Source organism: Spermophilus citellus, assembly GCF_964194105.1.
Source record: "Spermophilus citellus genome assembly, chromosome: X".
In the NCBI taxonomy this organism is placed as follows: Eukaryota; Metazoa; Chordata; class Mammalia; order Rodentia; family Sciuridae; genus Spermophilus; species Spermophilus citellus.
Genome location: NC_138190.1, coordinates 83,589,920 through 83,608,480, shown reverse-complemented (window position 1 = coordinate 83,608,480; position 18,561 = coordinate 83,589,920). Strand labels below are relative to the sequence as shown.

Here is an 18,561-nt window from a genome sequence, read left to right as displayed (position 1 = left end):
GCTCTACTTATCTCGAGACTACACTTTCTACCCCTTCATCTTTTTCTTCTTTTCTTTTAATTAACTCTCTTTAACTTTTACTAACACTAATTTGTTTATAAAATGCCAGACCATAGCATTAATGCTATAGCAACAATTAATACAACTGAAGTCAAATAAAACCTATTGTTTGATTCTATGCCAGATAATTCATGATTACTTGCTGTCATTACTTATAGAAATTGCTGAGCCTATCAGTGCTGTTTATTGTGTCAATTATCTTTGTGTCAACATGGGAATTAAGTACTTAATTTAGTGCTATATGTCATATGCATAGTTGTTGCAATTATTGCCCCACCATCTTTGAGGCACAGGAAACCTACAGGATCACTAAAGGCAAATAGAATAGAAGCTCTGCTGCTTCAGATATATGGGCAGAGATGCAAAAAATATGAAAATACAAGGGAATGAACCATCCCAAACAAACCAAAATGACTCAAAAGCAGACTCCACCAACACCACAGTGGAACAAATGTCAGAGAAAGAATTTAGAAAGTTTATAGTGAAACTGATCTATAAGATAAAAAGATGATGTAAGGATAGAAATCAGAGACAAAATATAAGAAGTGAAAGACCATTTTAATAAGGAAACAGAAATTCTGAAAAAAATCAATTAGAAATTCTTGAAATGAAGGAATCAATAAACCAAATTAAAAATTCAATGGAAAGCATCACCAATAGACTAGACCATCTGAAAGATGGATTTTCAGGCAATGAAGGCAAAGTACATAATCTTGAAAATAAAGTTGATCATGGAGAAAAGATGCTAAGAGACCATAAAGAGAATTTTTAAGAAATACAGGATAATGTTTTGAGGTCAAGTCTAAGATTCATAGGGATAGATGAAGGTTCTGAAATACAAACTAAAGGAATATACAATCTTTCAATGAAATAATAACAGTAAATGTCCCCAATCTTAAGAATGAAATGGAGGATCAAATTCAGGAGGCATAAAGGACTCCAAATACACAAAATTATAACAGATCCATTCTAAGGCACATTATTATGAAAATGACTGACATACATAATTATAATAAGACCCAATAATATGCTATCTCCAGGAGACATCCATAGACTAAAGGTAAAAGGATTATTCACACAGATCTTGTAACAAGCAGGTGTTTCTATTCTCATATCTGACATAGTGGACTTCAAGCCAAAGTTAATCAGAAGAGACAAAGAAGGCCATTTCATACTTCTTAAAGGAGTCATAACACAACAAGAAGTAACAGTCTTAAGTATTTATGCCCCAAACAATAAGCATCTACATACATCAAACAAACCCTTCTCAATATCAAAAAATCAAATAGACCACAACACAAAAATATTGGACGACTTTATCATGCCTCTAGTATCACTAGACAGATCATCCAAACAAAAACTAAATAAAGAAACCACAGAACTAAAAAAAATAACAATTAATAATTTAGACTTAATAGATATTTATAGAATATCTCATCCATCAGTGACTGAATACACTTTCTTAACAGTAGCATATGGATTATTTCCAAAATAGACTATGTTTTAGGATGCAAAGCAACTCTCAGTAAATACAAAAATAGATACAATACCCTGAATTCTATCAGATCATAAAATGGAATGAAATTAGAAATCAATGATAAGATAAAAAATAAAAATTACTACAATATCAGTAGACTAAATAATTCACTATTGAATGATGAATGGATAGCAGAAGAAATCAGGGATGAAATAAAAAGAGACATCTAGGAAAGAAAACCTCAGACCAGTATTCTTGATAAACATAGATGCAAAAATTATTAATGAATTACTGGCAAACTGAATACAAAATCACATTAAAAAGATAATTTACCATAACCAAGTGGCTTTCATTCCAGGGTTGCAAGGTTCGATCAATATATGGAAATCAGTAAATATTTTTCACCACATCAATAAACTTAAAGACAAGAATCACATGATTATTTCAACAGATAAAGAAAAAGCATTCGATAAAATATAACATTCATTCATGATTAAAGCATTAGAAAAATAGGAAAAGAATCATTCCTCAACATTGTAAAAGCTGTATATGACAAACCCAAGGCCAGCATCATTTAAATAGAGAAAAACCGATAGCATTCCTTCCAAAACAGGAACAAGACAGGGATGCCCACTTTTACCCCTTCTCTTTAACATAGTCCTTGAATCTCTAGTCAGAATTCTTTTCTAGGCAAAAGAATAAAATAAAAGGGATGTGATAAGAAAAGAAGTGATACAATTAGCTCTGTTTGCTGATGACATGATTGTATATTTAGAAGTAGATTGTATATTTAGAACTCATAACTGAATTCAGCAAAGTATCAGGATATAAAGTTAGCATTCATAAATCAATTGTTTAAAAAAGATGTTAATTGGATTAGGCAAAGGGGAATGAAGGGAAGGAAGGGAGATGGGAATATTTAAGACAGTAGACTGAATTGGATGTTACTCTCCTATGTTCATATATGAACACGTGACCATTGTAACTCTACATTGTGCACAACCACAAGAATGGGAAGTTACACTCCATGTATGTATAATATGTCAAAATACATTCTACTATCATGTATATCTAAAAAGAGTAAATAAAAACAAAAAAGAGCAAAAAAGAAAAGAAAAAACAGGAGGCATCACTATATCAGACCTTAAATTATACAATAGAACTATAGTTAAAATGAAAACAAAACAAACAGCATGATATTGGCACCAAAACAGTCAAGAAGACCAATGAAACAGAATAGAAGACACAAAGACAATCCCACAAAAAGACCTCAAACTAGACAAAGGTGCCAAAATCATACATTGGAGAAATGATAGCCTCTTCAACAAATGGTGCTGGGAAAACTAGATATCCATATGTAAAAGAATAAAATTTAAATCCTATTTCTCACCCTGCACAAAACTAAACTCAAAGTGGATCAAGGACCCAGGTATTAGACCAGAATCCATGTACCTACTAGAAAAAATGTGTGCCCAACACTCCAACATATTGGCTCAGGAAACGACTTCCTTAACAGCACTCTTTAAGCATAAGAAATAAAATCAATAATCAATAAATGTGATGGCATTAAATTAAAAATCTTCTTCACAGCAAAAGAAACAATCAAGAACATGAAGAGAAAAATCTTTGTCACCCACACCTCAGAGAAAACATTCATTTTCAGGATATATAAAGAATTCAAAAAACTTAACACACACACACACCCCAGCAAATAAAAGATCAAAAACTGAACAGACACTTCACAGAAGAAGTAATACAAATGGTCAACAAATATATGCAAAAATGTTCAACATCTCTAGCAATTAGAGAAATGCAAATTAAAATAGTTACACTGAGATTCCATCTCACTTCCAGTCAGAACGGCAATTATCAAAAATACAAGTAACAATAAATGTTGGTGAGGATGTTGGGAAAAAAGGTACTCTAATACATTGCTAATGAGACTGCAAATTGCTACAACCACTTTGGAAAGAGTATGGAGAACTCTCAAAAAACTTGGACTAGAACTACCATTTGACTGAATTATCACACTCTATGGTATATATCAAAAGGATTTAAAATACTATAGTGTCACAATCATCAATGTTTATAGAAGCTTAATTAATAATAGCTAAGCCATAGAACCAACCTAGATGCCCTTCAACAAATGAGTGGATAAAGAAAATGTAGTATAATACAAACAGAGTATTACTCCACCATAAAGCAGAATGACTTAATGACATCTGCTACCAAATGGATGAATCTGGAGATTATCATGCCAAGTAAAGTCAGTCAGTCCCCCAAATCCAAAGGTCTAATGTTTTCTTTGATACGTGGAAGCTAACCCACAATAAGGGGTGGGGTGAGGGGTAGAGTAGAAATACAGTAGATTAGATAATGGGGAATGGAGGAAAGGGAAGAGAGATAAGGAAAAGAAAGACAGTGGAATGAATCTGACATAATTTCCCCATGTACATATGTGAAAACAACACAGTGAATGCCACCACCATGTACATCATAAGAATGGGATTCTAACTAGAATAAGATATATCCCATGCTTGTATAATTGTATCAAAATGAATTCTGCCATCATGTATAACTAAAAAGAACCAATACAAATAAAATTAAAATAAATTACACATGTAAACTTTGTTGTCATTTTTAATAGGATTGAAATACATATACTTTTCTGAGATTTACCTTTTTAAAAGGTTTAACAATATGTCATAGAGGTGCTTCCATATTAATTTATACACAAATAGGTCTATTTTTAAAATAGTTCTATAGTATAGTATTCTAGAATAAATGCAATATAGCTCCTTTTAAAAAAATCCCCTGCTGACAGGCACATGGGCCACTTCCCTTTTTAGGAGAGGGAGGAAATTATGAGCAATGCTGAAACTAGTATCCTTACACATATAACTGGGATCATATTCCCTTGTGGTGTTTCCTTAGAATAAATTCCTGGACATGAAATTTCTGAAGAAATGAGTACAAACATTTAATTTTTGATAATATTACCACAATGACACCCAGAAGTCAGCAATATACTGCAGCAATTTACACTCCAAGAACACAGTTCTGTTTTCTTACCCTATTCATCAGCAGTAGTATTATGAATCTTTTAAATCTTTTTCAAGTTGCAAGGCTAAAAGTCAACTATCTATGACTATGGATGTAACTCAGTATAGAGTGCTTGCCTAGCATACATGAGGCTCTGGGTTCAACGCCCAGCACATCACGCACTACACATTAACTATCCATGAAAACAATATCTATATGAGCAGATAAGTTTGCAGTTATTTGAGTGCTGATAAAATCTATCATCTTTCATAAAATCATGCCATTTACTTACTTTTTTTGGGTTATCCCTTCATGTACTTTTTCCATTTTCCTAGAAAGCATTCATCTTTTTCTCATGGATTTATAGGAGCACTTAATACATGAAGACTACTCGTCCTTTGTCATATATATATATTACAAATAGTTTTCCCACTTTTTAATTTTATCTGTTAACTTTTTATATAGTATATTGTGTCATAGTAATTTAATTCTTTTGATGTAGACAAATATGTAAATTTTTTCTATCATGGCTTCTAGTCTGTTTTACTTAAGATCTTTCCTATGACAAAATGATATAAGCATTCCCTTTTTCATCCTTTTAAGTAGCATTTTATGTTATGATTAGATTTTTATTCCACTTAAAATATTTAGAAATTTATTTTTACATCATAGCTGGTAACATTCTTAATTATTTTTTTTGAACAGTCAACTATTCCAACACATTTCTTGTATATTCCGTCCTTTGTTTACACACTGATCTGAAAATATACTCCTACCACATACCAAATTCCACTCCCTTGTACAGAAAAAAATTAATATAATTTTTGCACATTTTCTTCATTCTCTTGATATATTTTATCATCTATATTTTAACCTAGTATAGTGAACAATACATTGTAGATGGACAACAAATGCTGGTTGAATGTTACCCTCCATTTTAATCAAGGGCTTCTGTAAGAATTGAATTAAATTTCTAGATTTAGAATATTTGACATACTTCAATGTTTATTCTTTTCATCAAGAAATAAGATACATATCTATAAACATATTGAAGATTTTAAAACATATAATGCCACATATAATTGACATACAGTATTCGTCTTTCTGTGTCTGGCTTATTTCACTTAGCATAATGTCCTTCAGGTTGATCTATGATGTCTCAAGTGGCATGATTCCTACTTTTTTGTGGCTAAACAACATTTCATCTTTATCTATGTATCACAGTTTCTGTATTCATTCATCCACTGAGGTTATTTCAAATCTTGTCTATTATGAATAATGCTGCAATAAACATGCAGGCACAGATATTTCTTCAAGACACTCTTTTGTATATGTACCAGAATAGAACAGATAATAGATTAAACAGAGAACTCTAAGGAGAGTGGGTAGCAGGAATGTTTATCAAAGGTAGAAACTTTCAGTTATATGATGAACAATTTCTGGGGATATAATGTGCAGCATTGGTTAGTGATGGCTGTGTTAATTGGTTATGTTAATCACTATATAAAACCATACATATATACACACATACATACACACACATATATGAGATACGCCCATTGCACACCTTTCATATATTCACTATTGCTCAATTAAATATATTATAACTTAAAATGCCCTTCAATTATGTTTCATAATTTTTAAAATAGACTTGAAAAAATTATGTAGTAAGTTTAGTCCTAGATATTTTATAGTTTTCAAAGAAAGACTATTTGCAAATCTTCATAGAGGAAAATAAATGAATTATGAGGAAAAGTATGAAAAGCAAAGAATAATCCCATCTTGAAGTACATTTTCAAGATGGAAAATAACATACAGAGATATGAAAAATTTTGCTCTATATGTGTAATAAGAATGGTAATGCAATCTGCTGTAAATAACTCAAAAAAAAAGACATTTGATTTTCAAAGGATTTTCTAGACTATTATTTCTTAACCTTTTAAAATCACAGATACCATGAATAATCTCTTGGAAGTTATGGACCCTCTCCTTCTGGAAAAAAAAAAAAGAGTAGAAAATCTCTTACCTGACATCCTTTTAAAAAGGCTTTCCAAATTAACCAAATATATTTTTTTAAATTTATAGTAAATGATACTCATAGAATCCTGAATATTCATCAATACTATTTTCCAATATTCCAATGTACATCTTTTGTACTTGATTTGTCTGCTTAACAAGAATACATAGCTTTTTTCTCCAAATTTGTTCATCAGTTTTACTTGTAACTAAACAATTTATATGTGACATTGTTGAGAGCCACAGCCAAAGGGGCCCCAGCAAACTTCCAGCTGCCAGCAAACTTCCAGCTGCTGGCTTATGATTGGCTCACAGCAGCCCCAGCAACATCTAGCTGATTGGCTCCTCTGCGGTGATGTTCATTGGGCTGTTTCCCTGCCCTTCAGACTGCCAGCTGATGATTGGCTCACAGCAGCCCCAGCAACATCTAGCTGATTGGCTCCGCCATGGAGCTGCTCATTGGGGGACTTCTTTGGCTCCGCCCACACGACCCAGCCAATCAGCCTCAAGAGCAGGAGGATTGTGGGAGGTGGTGAGGTTTGTGTGGGGGTGAGAGGCTTGTGGGAAGCCAGTGGTGGCAGTTGGGCTCTGAGGGTTTTTTCCTGAGGAGCTGTTTTGTTTGGCATTTGTAGTTCTAAAAATAAAGTTAGTTTCTTTTGACAAGTGGCTCCTGAATTGTGCCCAGCCAGACAGCGGCATGACATAATATGGTAAAAGTAGTGTGAAAAAAATTAGTTTGGGGCTGGGGTTGGTGGCTCAGTGGTAGAGCACTTGCCCAGCATGTATGAGGCACTGGGTTTGATTCTCAGCACCACATAAAAATGAATGGATAAAATGAAGGTATTGTGTCTGTCTACAACTAAAAAATTAAAAAAAATAGTTTGTAGGAAAATTAACTTTGAAGTTTTATAAATACTCAAAGTAAAGGGCTATTAAAAATTGAATCCTATGATATTAAAGGTTAATAAGATAGGTGTAAAACGCTTGGAAAAATGATAAAATTTAACATAATTCAGCATTCATATACTTTAAACCTGTTTTAAGTGTGATTTTTATTTTCAAGGAATGTAAACAGGAATTTGTAGATATGACACATTTGTAAGAAAGATATATCTTCATCAAGGACACTGGTACTCAAAGTCATCGTTTAAAATGGAGAAAAATGACTATGTATGCTTTAATTTGAAATAAAATTTCAGATACATATTTTTAGATCTTTTTTACAATTACATGCTGTAGTATTTTCAATTGTTAACTACTGATCCTGATAATATCAAATAGGAAGAGTTCTATTGTATATACACATTTTTATGAAAATTTGGATGGGGAAGTGACTAATAGACTCAAGTCCATCATGGATTTCAGGTTAAGAAATCACATTCTCTCTATAATATATTCTGCCAAATGTTACACATAATATTGTCATGTGACAAAGGAATAGCAAGCATTTCAGCTCTAGGAATTTAAGTGACAATCATTATTTATCCTAGAAGAATTTTTAGGGAATTAATATTAACATCTCTTATATTAAACAAACTTTTATTTGAAGTTCAGCAATTCTTTTATTTTTCCTTTGGTAAAAATAAATTATATTTAATATCTTTCTTTTTAAAATATTTTTTAGTTGTTGATGGACCTTTATTTTTTAATTTATTTTTATGTGGTGCTGAGGATCAAACCCAGTGCCTCACACATGCTAGACAAGCGCTCTACCACTGAGCCACAACCCCAGCCCCTTAATATCATACTTTTAAAAGCAAAAATGATGCATACTATGCTCACAGTTATCTGTGCATTCACCCATCAATTTTTTCTATCTTCTTAATGCATGGAAAGATGTCTAGGTATATTCTATCAAATTTTGATACTGTTATTTTTATGGACAGAAGTAATGTGAGTGGTTAGTTTTCTGATAAACTTTTCTTTCTATAATGCTTGTATTATTTAAGGAGATGGGTAGGTATCATTTTGCTCAAACAAAGAATACAAAGCAATTAAAGAAAAAATATACCATCCATGGTGGCATCGTCCACTGGGAACATTAATGGAGAGGAAACCAGGGCATCTGCAACTGAGTGTAATCCTGGGCAAGTCAGTGACTAAAAATTCACTGACATGCTTTCCTTTTCAGCAAAGGAGAAAATATGGACACTGAATTAAATGTCCTCAAAGTTTTCTTTGAACATCAACATGGTATTAATTTCAGTGGCTAATTCCAACATAAAATCTTATGAGGGAGTTTTAAAAATGAATTTATGTTTTTATTAATCAATGCTATCTCTCAAGTGTAACTAGATTTAATGCTCTCTTCCTTTGCTATAAACTTTTATAGCTCAATCATATTATAAATTATGTAGTACATTATATCATTGACAGTTTCAAAATACTGAATAGGCAGTTTTATCTATATCAATAATTAAAGAGATGTACAAATGAAAATACAAATACATAAAGTCCTTCTCTATGCATCAAGTGTGAGAGGAAAATGTTAAATGTTGATAATTAATGGAGGAAGAAAAGAAGGAAAAATGCATAGCCCAAAATTCTCCTTCTCAATCTGAACATGTGTTAAAAATAAAATACTAACAAAAACTATTCAAATCATTAATTTAATCTTTAGATTTATAGGTAAGCTCAGAAGAAAATCATGAAACAACTCTAATAAGCATTTTTGAAAGGTGTTTCTTTGTTCTAGGTGTTTTCAAAATTCATTTTGTATATGACCATCTAATATTCCAAAGACTCTGTAATCTATCAATTGATTATTTCTTGCATTATGTTAATCTTCTCAAATGAACAGCTGCTAAAAAGCATACTTTTCTGTTACTAAAAAACTGAATCTTGGGGCTGGAGTTATAGCTCAGCAGTAGAGCGCTTGCCTCACACATGTGAAGCACTGGGCTCAATTCTCACCACTGCGTATAGATAAGTAAATAAAATAAAGGTCCATCAACAACTAAAAATATTTTTTTTAAAAAACCTGAATCTTATATAGCATCAATGGAGCAGTATTTCTGCTTATAAATTCTAGTTCAGTGTCTCTGAATGTAATCCTCAAACCTGCATGTATGTTGTTAAACTATATTTAAACAAATTCATACTATTTGTGATGATTATGTAATTAAGAATGACATTTACCAGGCTGAGGTACTAATGTAATTTTGCCTACATAACTTGATACCAACTATATATCTCCCAAAATTAAATGTTGCAGGTATTATACAAAATTTAAATATTGTCACACTGAGAGTTTAAAAAAAATCATGAAAGGTTGGTATCACTTAAAAAGAACTTACCTTTGCAATTATTACTGACTGAACTGGGTAGCAAACAGTTGCTCCTAAAGTAGCCATTCCTAGTGGATAAACAACCTTCTTAAACCCAGAACCTATAAAATTCAAAAAGGTATATTAAATTCCAAATAGATGCCACAAGAGACCTGAATCTTTTACTTATACTATAACATTTCCTTTGCTCTCCTTAAGCTATCATCCTCTTTTAAATTGCTCTTTAGATAATAATACCAATCAAAGTGATATCTAAAATGCCCTTAAGGATCTCAAATCAATTAATGAATGCCCTTTAGTTGTTATGTCCAATAAAGAAAAGTGTTCTCATTTTAATACCGATAATTTCCTAAACAAAAGGAACTGATGATTTTCTTCTGTTTTGAAGCTAGGTAGCTTTTCATGTCCTAAGAAACAAAGTTATAACCACACTTTTTCAAATATCTAACAAAGGATGAAAATATAAAGAATTAATCAACTACTGGGTTGGTGACACCATATTAAAGTTAAATTAACTATCTCATATGTTCTTTTTTTTATTAAGTTCATAGGAAGTTGAATGACTCAAGTAAGTAATCAGCTAAGGACTTTAAAAGGTACATAACTCCTTCATGTCACTGATCTAGGATAAGCATCTAAGAGTCATTTTTCAAACCATTTTTGAGAGCAAAACCCTTTCTAAAAAATTTCCATATAGACTCTCACTAGGAACTTTAACACATAAAACTTGTAAACTTGAAGCTGCTCTGATTAAACCAGGAGTGAGAAGCTAAGTATTGCACCTTGTTTGTGTGGCTTATTCATTTGTCTCTATTCACCCCTAAACACTTTCAGGGAACTCTAGGTTCTGCAGAAAAGTTAGAAATCCACCACTGTAAGCTAAAGCTTGGGTCCACCAGACAGTTTATTCAAAATAATGTGTATCTTAAATGCTTGGCTGGGTATCTTGAGTTCCGTAAATATAGTTAGGCAATTATATAATAGGACTTTAACTTGGGGTAAGTACTTTTTTTATTTTCTCAAACAGTTTCTTCAATCCCTACTTGACAGTGGGATGAAACTGACCAAAGTATCCTACGTACATATTTTAGTCAGCTTTTGCGCTACTGCTACTAAAAGATTTGAACAAAACAATTTTAGGGGAAGAAAAGTGTATTTGAGGGCTCATGGTTTCAGAGGTCTCAGTCCATAAAAGGCTGGCTCCATTCCTTGGGGTTCGAGGTGAGGCAGAACATCATGGCAGGAGACTGTAGCAGAGCAAACCAGCTCATATTATGGTCAAGAAGCAGAGAGAGAAAAAGTTCATTCCCCAGACACAAAATATATAACCCATAGCCACGCCCTCAATGAACCATTTCTTCTAGCCATATCCCACCTGCCCCCATTTACCAGTTAATCTCATCAGGGATTAATTCATTGACTAGTTTTAGGCTATAACCCAATTATTTCTCATCCAGATATTCTTGCATTGTCTCACACATGAGCTTTTGGGGGACACCTTGCATCCAAACATAACAATATATATGAATATACCATAGTGAATTTCACCTTTATGTGTATCTGCAAGGCACTAATTAAAAAAAAAAAAAAGCTCTGATAGAAGAAAGACCAGTAGAATAGAGGAAAAGGAACAGGGCAAAGGAAAAGTGGAGGAAAAGGGGAAGTCCCGGGAATAGAATTAGAGTAAATTATATACAATGCTTGCATAAATATATCAAAATGAACCCCAATATTATGTATAATAATAATGCATTAAAAATTAAAGAAACAAAGAAACATCTTATCTGGCATATGAACAAAGACTAAAGTAAAAAGCATCTGGTAATATTTACAGGCAACATTGTACTTTAGGAAAATGTAAAACAAACAGTATATTTCTCTGACTGGTTTACTTATTATTAACATAGCCTTTTACAGTCATGCCTATTATAGACTGAGCTTGAGGGAAGTCGGTAGGCAAACTCCTTGTATTTATTTATTATTTTTAAAGAGAGAGAGAGAGAGAGAGAGAGAGAGAGAGAGAGAGAGAGAGAAAGAGAGAGAGTTTTAATATTTATCTTTTAGTTATCGGCAGACATTACATCTTTGTTTGTATGTGGTGCTGAGGATCGAACCCAAGCCACACGCATGCCAGGTGAGCGCGCTACCGCTTGAGCCACATCCCCAGCCCTCCTTGTATTTCTTATATAGGTTTTCTTTGAGATTTAAACTGTTTTTATACCATATGAGAACAGAGGGTCTAGGTTAATTAAAACATGTACTAATTTGCTCTTTTAGTCCTGCTCAGTATTATTACAGTTTCTATTACTTAATTGTTGATTATATAGTCCTATTATCTCACAATTTAGTTCCTTTGACTCAGGCAAATTTCTGCAACTGTGCTGCTCCTAAACTTGGTAGGTGGTGGGTTTTCCTTGATGTGTTATTTTAAAGATTAGAAAACTTAGGTTTGTCCTCTCTTTACTTGATATAATAAGCTAATCTGCAAAAAAATAAATTTAAGTTCAATATTCCTACTCCAATAATTACAAAAGGATTCTAGATACAATCACAAAACTACCTGTGTGTTATACTAAGAAGCCATTAAGTGATTTCCTTTTACCTCTATTTGTAGCTTAACAGAGTTAGATGAAAATAACAGATTTCAAACATTTTTGACTATGACTCATACTAAGAAATAAATTTTACATTATGACTTATGTCATATCACACATACATACACTTCACAGAAACAAAAATTTCATATTTACCCATGTTAAATACAAAGAACTGTGATCTTTGCTATTCTCCTCTATTTTATCTTTTAATAAAATGCTTTCTTAGATCTACATTTATTTCACCACTTACTAGTAGGTTGAAATGTGAAGTCTAAAAAACATGCATTACATTATTTTAGCTGACATTCAGAAACATGGTGAATGACCTAAGGAACAATTTCTCTTACAAGAAGGTTATGAGTTCCTTACTGAGAAATTAAGTAATGCATTTTGGACAATTCCCTTCAATATTTAGGGGGAAGCAGATAGAGGGAAGGGAGTTTGGATAGTGGTTGCCAGAACAGAAATAAACATATTATATTCTACTATTCTATAGCACAGTAGGGTGATTATAGTTTATAAAAACCTATTATATATTTTAGGAAAAACCAGAAGAGAGGAGCTTGAAGTCTCTAAACAAACAAATGATGAGATGGAGACATTAATTATCCTGATTTGATCAGTACACATTATAGGAGAAATGTAATATCATACTGTACCCCATAAACACATAAAATTATTGTGTGCTAATTAAAAAATCAAATGTTTCAGGAGATGAAAATGTTACCCACCCTGATTTGATCATTATACCACAGAAATAAATATATATATATATATACACACACACACACACACACACATACAATTAAAATAATCAATAAAGATAAAAATCTATAAAATTAATTATCAGTATTATTGTTACATATGGAGATCTTGGTTTTAAGGTATTTTCTACTGAATATTTGTAATGCATATTCAATGAGAAGTTGGTCATGTGTTAAATGGGATGTAGGCATTATTATTACATATAGGAAGAGTGTTGGTTCTACTGAAGTGAGATATATGGGTTAGAGTTAGGATGCTGCAGTTTTTCTAAATATGGACAAAGCTCTGTTACCTAAGTAGGTGTACTTGAAGCTGCTTTTAGGATTATACATTTGGACAAACCAACCACAAAATAATACCACACTGCAGAATGGTTCAGAGCTCTACCTCAAGTACTTTCTTTCTTTCTTTCTTTCTTTATTTATTTTAAAGAGAGAGTGTGAGAGAGGAAGAGAGAGAAAGAGTTTTTAATATTTATTTTTTAGTTTTCGGCAGACCCAACATCTTTGTTTGTATGTGGTGCTGAGGATCAAATCCGGGCCGCACGCATGCCAGGCAAGCGCGCTACCGCTTGAGCCACATCCCCAGCCATCAAGTACTTTAGTTTGGGGACAATGTTTAGTAAATGGGATGTGGACAGAGAATGGATGGAAGGAGGCCAAAATGGCTACTGACCAGAGAACTACACTAGCTTAATAAGGGCTTAGGGGAGGAGGCAACACATTAATGCCTACTGAGAGGAATAACCATATCTAGAGGCAAAAAATGGCCAAAGACAAAATTCACTGTGTAATTATCAGATAGGATTATTTAATGGTATGGAGAAAGAATTAACAAAGGATGCTTGAGACCACTATCATTAGATAACCCTGCAGGCAATGTTGGCCCTTGGCTAGCAGCTGGGCACTTAACCAATAACCAGTTCCTTGTAACAATTCAAAACATTTGCTAAATAAGAGTGGCTCAAGTTTTTTTAAACTCTGTACAAATGATGTGATTTATACTGAATACCTGCTTTCCTTCTGGAAGTTTGGAATTTTGGTACATGTAGGTAGATACTGTTTCTTTAGCAATCCCTCAATTAAACCTTATTCACTCAGCTTATAGTTGTGACTCAACCCATGTCGACAACATCTCATTCATATTGTCACAATTCATTACTGAAGAAATTAAGCACACCCGGGATGACTTCACTAGGAAAGGACTCATGAAAGTTTATACCTGGTTTCTTACAAACTTTGCATTATGTACCATTTCCTTTTCCTTTTGCTGATTTTACTCTGTATCATTTCACTGCAATATAACCATATGCTGAACCCTATAAGTTTTTCTAGCTAACTACCAAATCTAGGGGTGGTCTTAGGGACTCTCCACACAAGTGGTATAGTGGTAAGGAAGGACAAAGCTGGTAGAAACACAGGGTACAAAAAGGGGCAAAGAAATAAAACATATCAAGTCTCACAATGAATGAGAGTAGTGAGGTAAATTGTCTACTTTCAAAGATCCATTCTGAGCTGGCTAAACAGTCCCAACCACTTTGGTCTAGAAGAGACTAAAAGTAAATTAAATTTTATCCAATATAGCATACCATCTCAAAGCCTTAACATACCCCCAGAATATGGGAGGTCATGATTAACAAAAGTGGTTTGAGTGGTTAATGTATATATTTATATTATCAAAAAGCTCTCAAGAACATTTTTGGTAGTTAAGAGATTCTTAAGATGCTTAAAAAATAACATTACCTAGAAGAAAAAATGTCAAATTCAATTTTAATAGAAACAACTATATATTTTAACATTTTGTTAAAAATGATTATACAGCAAGTTTGTACATTTCTATCAATTTCAATACATGTACAGTCATGTAATTATAATGACAATTAATATACATAATAATTCTACCATTCTTAAAAAATACCTCATGCTGTCTCCTTTTGTAATTGCACCTTTCCTCACTCCTAAACCCTGGGAATCAATTACCTGTTTTCTCTCACTATAGTTTTCCGTTTTAAGAATGTCATCGAAACAAAAATGTAAGTAAACTGTCTTCTTTGCCCCAGACTCATCAGGATTACTGGACATAGCACGATCACCTTCCCTTTTGTTGTTGAATAGTATTCATTTGAAAGGATATGCCACAATTTTTTTTAGCCATTTAAAAGTTGACAAACATCTGGATTACTTCCAGATTTATATGATTATGAACAGAGCCACTAGAAACTATTGCATATAAGTTTTTTATTTCATTAGTTTTATTTCATATTTTAATATGTAGTTCATGATTCTTGAGTATTTACAAAATCCCAATAAAATTTGCATAGATAACTTTTTATATAAAATTTTACAGGGCTTATGAATTTCTGAGGCTATTTAATGGACTACAGATAATTCTAGATAGTCCAGATACTTATCAGGTCTTATTAATGTTAGTATTTAATGGGTACCCAGGTATGTCTCTTCTTCCCTTTCTTTTGTAATGATTTTATCAGTGCATTATAATTTCACATAACTATGGGTTTCATCTTGACATTCATAAATACATACAACAAAATTTGCTTCAACTCATCCCCAATACTTCTCCATTCCCTCCCATCTTTCTCTCCCCATAACCCCCTCTCTCTACTCTATTATCTTCCTTCTTTTAATCTTTTAAATTATTATATTATAGCTAAGCATAAAAGTAGCATTCAGTGTGTATATTCCTACATGCACATAGCATAATTCGATCAATTTCAGGTTTGTATTTCTCCAGGGTATATACCCAGAAGTAGAATTTCTAGGTTGCATATGAAGTATATGTTTCAGATTATGAGAAGCTGTGAAGCTATTTTTCATATTGGCTATATCATTTTGCACTTTTACAAGTAGTGCATGAGAATTTTAGCTGCTCTCCATTCTTGATTACTGTTGATATTGTTGGTCTTATACACTTTGGTCATTTTAAAATTTGTGCCATGGTATCTCACTGTGGTTCTCATCTGCATTTCCCTGTAATGAGACTGAAAAAAATTTATAAGTCTTTATAAAAGTAAACACAGTGTATTAAGGAATCTAAAGCTTCTACACCAACCTATCCTAATGTTATTCAATAAAGGCTATGAGGTTTGCTCATCAGAGTAAAATTTAAATTAATATAATGACATTGAAATAGCATATTTTTGAAACCTACCTTTTCTTGCTGAAAGCAGGCCTGCCAATCCTGAAACTGTAATCACTCCCATTTTTGGAAGAAAATCTTGAGGTGGATTCTTCAGATAGACATATGCATCTCAAAAAATCAGGTAAAAATTAATATAAATGACTGACTACAATTGGGTATTCTCTACAGGTATTATGCAGAAAGGTTTAAGAGATTATTAATAGTGGACAATAAGGTAACAGTGAATGGATTAAAAACACTCTTTAAAAGAACTGTACAAAATGTTTGCATGAGCAATGATCTAAAATTTGATAGTAATTACTGTCACAAAATAAAAACTCGATATTTATTTTCTTAATGATACACACAGTTATTACTCTTCTGTAAAATATAATGCTAAAGGGTCCATCTTTTTTAATATTTATTTTTTAGTTGTAGTTGGACACAATATCTTTATTTATTTATTTATTTATTTATTTATTTATTTATTTATTTATTTATTTATATGTGGTGCTGAGGATAGAACCCAGGGCCTCGCATGTGCTAGGCGAGTGCTCTACCGCTGAGCCACAACCCCAGCCCTGAGGGTCCATCTTAATATGAATTACTTTAAGACAAATTCATGATTTCTATCCCTTATCTGTTCAAGCATTGGTAGGATCCAGTAAGAAATGAAATAGATAAATATATCTAGGAGCTTGGTGACTAGACCTTGCTTGCCACTATTTCCCAAGAACCTTTGAGCAGCCATTGCTCTTGGTTAAAACCAATGGTCAGTAAGGAAGTGAGGCAAGATAAAAAGCAGATGAAGAATAAACAAAAATCTGGATGTCTTGGCTTATTGTATATTTAAATTATAGTTTAGAAATATACTCTTTTGTCCTAGTTATTTATTGACAAGCATATATTTAGTCATATTCCTCAAGATTGATGAGGGAAGTAATTTTGAATTCTCAACATTAAATTCAAATACAGGTCATCAACTTCAGGATGATACTTAAATTTTTATGTGATCTCTCTGTCTAATGAATATTTATTCTGATAACTGGTATATGCCAAGAATATTAGAAACCTACATCTGCTGCCAAAACACTATTAATGAGATGAAGAGTCAAATATAATTAATTTCTGACAGTAGTTTATATATATTGCAGGTTGACTACTATTATCATTTTCCAGCAATTGATAGCAAAATACTATCCATTTTAATAGAAAATAACACTTTCATTTGGTACTGGGAATTGAATCCAGAGGTACTCTATTACTAACCTACACCCTAAGTCCCTTTTATTTATTTTTATTTTGAAACAGGTTCTCACTAAATTGCAGAGGATCTTGCTAACTTGCCCACTCTGGCTTCAAACTTGTGATCTTCCTGTCTCAGCCTCCTGAGTCACTGGGATTACAGGTGTGCACAAACACACACAGCTGCAAATAACATTTATTTAAACTAATTAGCAACAATGAAGAAATATTTTTAATTTATACTTTTTAAGAACATAATGTGGACTTTACAGTTAAAAAAGATCTGTTTGACTGGGGCTAGTTCCACTTACTAACTGTGTGACTTTGGTAACCTACTTAATCTTTCCAACCTCAGCATCTTCATCTGTAAAATATAAATACTATACTTTTAATGCCAACACTCACAGAATTATGAGAAAAATTATGTAAAATACTTTATATAATTATTTAGCATATAATAATAGCTAAATAAATAGTAGATATTTATTGCTTTGTTATTATTATCAGTAAAATATAGAATATCTTCTGAATTGGTAAAAACATAATAATGGAATAGGATACCATGCTTATTTTTCTCATAACAAATACTGCATATTAAAAACATAATAGAAAATTTCCAATTATGGATGGTTCAGTTACCTTTTCCAATCTGTACTGCATCCATTATTCCATTTTTCATAAAGACATAAACACCCTGAGGAAAAAAAAGGGAGATAAAAGAATAACTACATTTTTGAAGCTTCTGATAATCAGATCAAGTAGCCCATATTTTTGATATTATATGAAAAAGTTCACTTAGCATTACATCAAAATATAAATTCAGCTTTTTAATTCACTCACAATGAAGATACTTGCTTAACTTAGCTTCTCTTCATTTTCTGCTTCTCATTCTATTTAACATGAATAATACCTGTTTACTATTTTCCTCATATAA

The 18,561-nt window shown here is 32.3% G+C and overlaps 1 protein-coding gene across 1 annotated transcript in view; it reads right to left on the bottom strand.

Moving 5' to 3' along the window:
• APOOL (apolipoprotein O like) overlaps nucleotides 1–18,561 on the bottom strand; it is a 71,807-nt gene that overhangs the window by 18,105 nt on the left and 35,141 nt on the right. The window contains exons 4-6 of the mRNA XM_081277119.1: nucleotides 18,267–18,321; nucleotides 16,413–16,511; nucleotides 9,892–9,983 (exon numbers count right to left, since the gene is read on the bottom strand). Coding sequence (XP_081133245.1) covers nucleotides 9,892–9,983; nucleotides 16,413–16,511; nucleotides 18,267–18,321 — 246 coding nt within the window. The remainder of the gene's footprint in view (nucleotides 1–9,891; nucleotides 9,984–16,412; nucleotides 16,512–18,266; nucleotides 18,322–18,561) is intronic.